Here is an 8,356-nt window from a genome sequence, read left to right on the forward strand (position 1 = left end):
AAAAGAGAGATGTTTACCGGAGGACTCCCTCTTGTTGACCAGCATGTCACGTTGCCCCCGGGACTGGTTCCCTCTTTGGAGATTGAGAAAGAGATTCTTGGTTTTGAAACGTAGACTGGTGGAGGAACAAAGAGGGGAGAAGATGGGGACAGGGGATGATACAGCATGTTAGGCTGAAGGGAAAACACATCTCACCAACATTTCAAGTGTCGTTATTCTTTTGGCACACACCTTTGACTGTCACCTGGACCTCTGAGCTGCTGGAAATTCTTGAGGTGCCCTGCACCCTTGACCAAGCCATGCAATAATAGTACCCAGCATGCTCTGGAGCCACCTTCCTCATCACTAGCTTGTTCCCAGTGAGGAGAAGCAGGGGAGAGGTGGAAGATGTGAGTTCCTTCCTGTTGAAAAACCAGGTGTAGAAAAGGTGGGAGCCCTTTGCGACGCTACAGCTCAGTACAATGCGTGACCCCTCGTATACGGCTGGGAGGAAGGGTTCAGAAGTCACTCTGGTGTTTGATGCTGGAGCTAGAGGTTCGGGAATGATGGGTGGTTGGGGAGGAGAGACAGAGGTCAATTTTGGAAGTGTCTCCAGTAAAATAAGTCTGTTATTAAAGCTCTAACAGGATGAAGGTGTTTCTCTGTTTCTGTCACTCACTGACTACACTCAGCTTGATGCTGTTGCTGATTCCTGTGCTTCCTCGTGTTGTCGCCTTGCAGTGGTATGACCCCTCTAACGATGCAGCGACCTTCAGGTAGAATGAGGCCGTTTGGTCCCCTTGGAGATCATCGACGATGTCGACAAGGACGCTACTGTCCCTAATCAGCTTATAGGTGACTGGCAGAGAGGAGTTAGGTGCAATACACCGGAAAGCCACCCTCGAGCCGAGGTAGGCCTTGTCAGGACCAGTCAACACCGGGCGAAAAGCCATCGATCCACCTGAAGTGAGAAGTGGAGCACTGGGAGTTTAGGTGGAGCCCTGAAATGTACCCACAACAAGTTTTAAAGACAGCAGCTAAAGCCACTTATTATTTTATTTCAGATTTTGAGATCAAAGAATAACATCTGAAAAGTTCTGAACCAACTAAAAAATCAATCAGCTGAGCGACAGATCTTACGAAGCTCCACGTGAACAAACTTACTTATCCTGATGAAGAAACTTGCCAGAGCTGGGAAAACAACAACAACACATACAAATAAATTCAAGAATCAATCAAATTATTTATTTATGTTTTTAAACTATGTTGATTAACTCACCCAAAATTGGCAGCAAATCTAAAGTTTGTAGATTCTTCATAACAGGGCTCCGCATTTATCTTTGACATGGTTTCTCCATAGCTTGGTTGAGCGTACGCACGTCTGTGTGTGTGTGTGTGTGTGTGTGTGTGTGTGTGTGTGTGTGTGTGTGGATCCTTATTGCGTTAAAGTGTACATGTGTGTTGTAAGTAGATAACATATTAGACTGGAGGTTTGGTTTTAAGTGAGACACATGAAGCTTAGAAATGCACACACCACAAAGGTTTATTGAGCAGGATATTTCAGTCACAGTTCATTAAATTCAGGTAAAGGGACATTTTGGAACACAACTTAGTACCATGACCATAATATGAATGATGATAAACCTAAATTGAAATGCAAAAATTCTTAAATTACCAAAACGAAAAATTCAAACACTGTTTGGCAGTCACACAAGGACCATAACATAATAATACAATCTTTGAAATGATACAATCCTGTAGAAATGATATAAAGCATGCATCATATGAAGGTTGAAATAAGACCGTTGCAAAGAGAGGCCACAATTGCTTTTCTTATCTTTGTACGTCATGTAACTGGAACAGCCATTTCGACTTTTTATTTTCACCCACCCCCAGCCCTCCTCCCAGCTGTGGTTGGCTAAAAGCACGTCTTTATATTTAAGCTTTATAGTATATTAAGTGTAAGGGATGGACAGGCCTGACAGCTTGGAGACTTTAATCAGTTAGTATGCCTAAAGAGAGGAAGGGGGTTCTTCCAGTGGTTGAGGAGGCGCGTCCTCTTCAATGGCTGCAGAACAGACTCGGTGGGGTTTTCTCTGACGTCTGAACATCGTGGCATGCTGTTTAACCAGGAAGCGCTTATCTGAGCTGCTCTGTGAGAGAGAAGACAGAGACATTTAACAGCACAGCATGCACAGAGGTAGCCTAGAAAAGCACAACACATCAATAGACTTGTGAAGTATTCACTTGCAACAACCACATCAACTACAGTAACTCAAATATCTTCTTTCTGTGTCTAATTTGAAAGTATGTGAGTGTCTGATGACATGTGACTTACCATAACCAGCATGTCTTTCAGTCTCTCTATGGCCTTCTGATTGGCTCGTCCCCGTGACAGATACGAGGTTAAGATTAAACTTCGGAGCAGAATCAAGACCAGCCGATCAGAAGAAAGCACTGTATGTCTATTAATAAAACAGCTTGAAATATTGAAGATTATCACTTCTACACAAAATTTGCGCTGTACACTCAGTGCTTCTCGTTCTTCTCTTAATGTACATTTTGCTTGTTTTACTTCAAATTGATAAAACTAAAATCACTTCAAATACAGAGCCAGTGTTTGCACAAACCTGTTGCATACTTACATCTCAGCTAGTATGAGCGGCAGGGCGAAGGCCTCAGAAGCCAGGTAGCGGAGTGTGGTCTGTGCCGGGCTGGGGAGGCTGTTCACACACACTCCTGTCACATTAAACACAGTTTCTCCATTTCCAAATGGACCACAAGAGGACCTGAAACAGGAGGAACAAATTGAGCAAATGCGCTGCAGAGAAAAGTAAAATACAAATGAGATATTTCCTTCTAGTGCTAACAGGTAAGATGTGTTTTTATTTTACATAATATATTCAATTAAATAACTAAAGAAACAAATAGGGTGCATTCAAAAACATACTTTTAAATGTTGTCAGTATGTCAGCACGTAAGTCAAAATTAGAGTAAAAGAAGTACATGTGTTCGTCTTGTGTGGTTTCTTGCTGGTAGAGGTTGAAGCCCAGTGTGGTTGCAGCCATTAGGAGGCCGAGCAGCAACATGAAGTGGAATAAAACGGAGGAGCTGGAGCCTCGAAACATCCTCTGCTCTGCCACACAGCACCGCAGGACCTCGAACTGAAGACAGTGTGAGAGAGAAGGACATGAAGGTTGGTGGAAAATGTTCAAATGCAGTTGATGGTCACCAGTGCCTCTTCTTGGTCACAACTCCATCGAATCATGTACCATGGACTAGATCAAATAAGAGGCAGGAAAGTAGAGAATTTTAAGAAAACTGTTCAACTTCCAAACCATTTCAGGTCAGGCTAAAATCTAGAATGTGACGAATGTATAGATTACTTAAAGGAATAGTTCGACCTTGCTTAGATCCCACTCACATGACTGTATGTTAGTTATGAAGCTCGAGCCAGGAGACATTTAGCTTAGCTTAGCATAAAGACTGGATACAGGGGGAAACAGCTAGCCTCTACAGCGCACACATGTTCTTTCTTGTTTCTTTATTTTGTACAAAAAACAAATTGTCCAATCAACCTTATGGGAAACTATTTCTGTCTCACACATACATTTTATGTTAATAAGTGAGATTTAAGAGAGAGTGATGTGAGTTTAGGTCCACAACTCTCACGTCCCAGACAACCTTTTTGATGTAGAAGGTGGCCATCAGTGTGACCGTTACTATCAGAGGCAGCAGAGGGCAGTAGTAGACTCCCACCCAGGACACCGTCTGACCGTACACCAGATCCAACACGTTGAAAGGGATCAGGAAGCGCTGTTTCCCCAACAACCGGGTCAGCAAGGATGAGGGGTACTTCTCCTGCAGCAGCCTGTCAGTCAGAGGAACGTTCACAGAGCTTGACCACTTACTAACTGAGCTTCATTCATTAGCCAAACTATTCTAAACGCATTAGTCCTTTCATTTATACCACAACGATGAAAAAGAGAGAAAGAGAACAAACTCACTTCCTGGGGTAGTTTAAGAGAAAGGCGTTGCAGAAAGTGGCGAGGAAGTTAAAGATACACAGCTTGTACATCTCTCTACCGAACATGTTCTCCCTGCAGTGGAAGGAAGACTGTAAAAGGAATGCACAAATAAAAATGGATTAAGAACACACTTAAAAACATCAATCGGGCATCACAGATCAGTCTTCAGGACCTCGAAACATAAATCTCAACTCACTTGCTGATGATTTGTTGTTGTGAAGATGAAAAATAAGTAGATCCCCAGTGAGGCCAGCTTCAAGAAGATGCTCCTGGAGAAAAGACAGGGTGAATCAGTGCAGATGTGTGTGTGTGTGTGTGTGTGTGTGTGTGTGTGTGTGTGTGTGTGTGTGTGTGTGTGTGTGTGTGTGTGTGTGTGTGTGTGTGCACCTTACCTCACAAGAGTGGCATTGACCTGCATGGTGAAAGAGTAGTCCTCAAAAGATGAGATCTTGCGGAAAATGTGAGGGAGGAGCAGGTTGACAAAGGTGATGGTGATTGGAGGGAGGTACTGGAGGACCAGGCTGACCAGCCAGTAGTGCCCAGTCTGAGAAACACAGTCAGATGCAAAAATCTATTCACCACATCCAGGACCCACTGGACACAGAACCAGCATCAAAGTCTCACCTCGCGCTGTGATGTTTTGGTGGCGAAGTAGATGAGGAAGAAGGCTCCACCCAGCAGGGACAGAACGAGCAGGTTGAGGACAAACCTGAGCAGGTAGAGACGCGCCCTGTGTCCAAGTGTCCTCTGAGCCTCGCGCAGAGAGAAGCTCTGCTCCTCCAGGAACAACTGAGGACGAACAGATAGAGGAGCATCCAGTGTTTTAACTCAATCAGAATATTTGCATAACTGCAGTGCACACACAGAAAAACTAGAATCAAACAGTTACATTATATTTAAATAAATACAAACATACTATACTATATAGTACACCTTTGTTTGTTGTATGTTTGTACGGAAAAGCTTACACACTTTCACATATTTCACTTTTGAGCCGGTTCTACAAAGAGGTTAGAAACTTTCAACTATTCGATATAACGATCTCTAGGGTTAGGGTTTCCTCATCTGCCTCAATTTTGCATGGGACACCACTTTTCACTGACATTTACCACCTCGTGTCTGTATAGTCAAGTGTGTGTGTGTGTGTGTGTGTGTGTGTGTGTGTGTGTGTGTGTGTGTGTGTGTGTGTGTGTGTGTTTGTACTTTGTTCATGAAATTCCAGGTATTATTCTAAATATGAGAATTAATAGCAGGTGACAAATTAAAGGAAAAACCTGAAAAGGTGGGTGGAGAAAACACGCAGATGCCTCCTTACAGGGCATGAAGGGTCACTGAATAGCTTGATTTTGATAGGTTGAGGCAGGACATCTCAATTGAAAAGCAAGGACCCAACATTATATGCAGGATGGGAAAAAGCCAAAGTGGTAATAGGTTTGACAGATTCCCTGTTTGACCAGCATTTGGTCGTTAACTGTGGTAAACTGGACGAGTGCCATCATGCATGTTGGTAATATGTGTTCATCACTTCACCTTGACATCGTTTCTGATGAAGCAGTGTTTGAGAGTGGCAGCAGTAGGGTCCTGGATGGTGAAGTCCCAACCACAAAAGACCTTGTAGCTCACGTTCACACCGTAACGCTTCCCGAGCATCCAGGTGTGCTTGTAGCCAACCGTCATTCTGTCAGAGAAGTTTACAGATTTAATACTGACGCTTTCGCTCAGACGTTAGGAAAATGGATATTGAAACGTTTTGTTCTTTTGCAGTTATTTCCTCACTGACCTACGGACCACCAGGATGAGACTGAGGAAGAGGATGGTGAGTATTCCAGCGAGGTACAGCAGAGGTGTATTCAAGCACTGCAAATTCAGGGAACCACGAGTATAGAAACCAAAGAAGACCGGAGAACGATCCAGATAGCCCTGTAGAAAGAAGAAAATATATTATATGAAAGATGTATAAAACATACAAATACTCAAGCAAACAAACCCTTACCGATCCCAGGAAGAAATCCAAAACCGAGTCATTGCCTCCAAACTTCAAAGGCGCTGTAACGTCGCAGAGAACAACACAACATTGTTTATGCAGGAGTCTTCATTGAGTTGTGCTGGATGTACTTTAACATCATTGTGACTCACCACTGCTGTTGCTCCTGCCATAAAATGTTGTCGGCCCCAGAATGAAACCCCAGACAAGAGCACAGTGAAGTAGGTTCAAGAAAACCAGATATCTGAGGAACACAAAGTAAGCCTTCACGCCAACTCCAAACCTGCCTGGACCAGAACAGTGAGGGTTAGAATTTTAAATGATGCTTGGGTGAAATCATCTAGTCATGGTAATACAATAGACTGGAAACTAACAGGAGGCAAAACAAGTCCTTATCATCTTTATCATAATCAGTACCTTCGATGGCATGTAGAGTGTGCAGCCATGGCAACAGGCCTGATAGAGCTCCTCCCATTTGCACCCAAACCCTCTTCCTGTTGATGCTCTGGCTCCGCCTCCAGGACTCCCAAAAACCTATATTGCTGATTTGCATCTTCCTCCTGTCCCTAATGAGCAGAGTAAATATGATATTTCATCAATGCCTTTTTTATTTTAACATGTTTAACCCTGAGCATGAAAATACCTTGAACATAATACTTTAACCACTTTAAAGTTGAACATTGCGCTTTTGAAAAGGAGGTGAACAAACTCTTCCTGACTAATATTTAAAAATATTTGGAATTCTTGTAAATTGTCTTGTGGCTCTGGAGGAGCTTTCAAAAGTTACCCTCTTGACGTCATAGTGATGTCATCGCTAAGGTTCTTTTTCCAATGTGACGATAGAGGTCACTCACTGAGAGTGTTCTCACCTGTAACATCATCTACTGGTAAAGGAACCTTTCAGTTAAGCTTTATGGGTCACAGGAACAAGCTGACTCAGGCCAACAAGATCGTTGGACAGAAACAATCTGGAAAGAAACAATTGCAACTCCAGAACCTTTATATATATATACAACTGTTCCAAAACCAAAAAGGCAACCCAGGTCTTTAATGACCCACTCAATGACTAATAGGTAATTTGTGCCATCTGCTGTGACCGTCCTAAACAGAGACATATTACAATAACCTCTCCCACCTGGCGCCTCTCTTCCCCTGAATACACATGACCAGGTTCCTGAGCGGCTGTGTAGAGGCCTTGTCTTTGGGCCCTCTGGACAGGTGGCTATGGCTGATCCTCTCACCCGCTTCTGGGCCACCCTGGTGGGCCTCGCAGGCCTCCCAGAGACCCTGTCTGTCCTGCTTGGGCCGGCTGGCCTGGATGCTGGGCAGCTGATCAAATATCTCTGTCTGATAGTACTCACAGGAGTCCGACGACACGGTGGAAAGAGTGCTCTCATCTGCGGTGAGAACACATGAATGTAGGTCACAGTGCATGTTTACTTAACATTTTGACTTAGCTCAGTATTTGCTACAGGTTGCAACCATTGTATTGTATTATTTCATTTGTTTGAGTGATAAAGTAGTAAAAAAGGAGCACGGCCACATCCTCAAATGTCTTGTTTAGTCTGATCCACAGTGCAAAACTCCGAAATATTCTATTTTTAACAGAAAAATATGTACGTCTGAAAAGGTTGGAACCAGGAAATGCACCTGCAATTACATTTATTTTGAGTTTTTAAGCATCTTACTTGAGAACCATATGTATATCCATGTGTATTCTTCCCTTTTTTGTTTTTATTTTACCTCTATATCTAAAGTCCGTAGTCTCTTATAAGCATGTATTTAAATTCATGTCACACCTCTCTCTCTTACACACACACACACACACGGAAAGGCACAATTTTGTAAAATGTTTCTGTTACCTGACAGGAGTCTCATGAAGTTGACAGCATTGTGCTCCTCCATTGTATTCTCCCTTCACTTCCTCTATAATAACAAATCTTCAGAAAGCAATCTTCAACACAAGTTGACAAACATCTTCACCAAAGCTGCAACTCAAACTGAAAAACGTTACTTCCGCAATCTGCATCTAAGCATCCTGCTTTGCACCCCATCAACGTCGCATTGAAGTGAAGACCCCTGAGCTGCTGATCTGTTGTTAGGGTTGTTCGTAAAGTCCTGTTGGTACGACTCACTTTCTGGCTGGTAGAGCAGATGTAAAATCTGTCCACACAGACTGCGTCTGAATTTGACAGCTCACAGGAAATCACATGACAGGATGCAAAACCAGCCGTTGCATTGGTGGCTGAAGATATTACACATCATTTCCCAACATAACAAGAATGATTACATTTCATTGTATTACTGTTCGAGTAGCCTACTTTCTAATGATTTATTGTGCATTCAAAATCTATTTTCAGATGAC

The 8,356-nt window shown here is 43.1% G+C and overlaps 1 protein-coding gene across 1 annotated transcript; it reads right to left on the reverse strand.

Annotated features, from left to right (window-relative positions):
• Window positions 1-1,535: 1,535 nt before the first annotated feature.
• On the reverse strand, window positions 1,536-7,896 carry tmc8 (transmembrane channel-like 8; the record flags this gene model as incomplete). The annotated part of the gene is made up of 16 exons (XM_079219327.1): window positions 1,536-2,132; window positions 2,318-2,396; window positions 2,625-2,768; window positions 2,986-3,143; window positions 3,664-3,850; window positions 3,987-4,096; window positions 4,204-4,276; window positions 4,400-4,551; window positions 4,632-4,796; window positions 5,538-5,685; window positions 5,788-5,927; window positions 6,001-6,053; window positions 6,144-6,278; window positions 6,409-6,557; window positions 7,127-7,388; window positions 7,854-7,896. 16 exons carry the CDS (start codon window positions 7,894-7,896, stop codon window positions 1,992-1,994), a joined length of 2,139 nt encoding a protein of 712 aa, XP_079075453.1. The 3' UTR covers window positions 1,536-1,991.
• Window positions 7,897-8,356: the final 460 nt, after the last annotated feature.

This window comes from Taurulus bubalis (assembly GCF_910589615.1).
Source record: "Taurulus bubalis genome assembly, chromosome: 6".
Classification (NCBI taxonomy): domain Eukaryota; kingdom Metazoa; phylum Chordata; class Actinopteri; order Perciformes; family Cottidae; genus Taurulus; species Taurulus bubalis.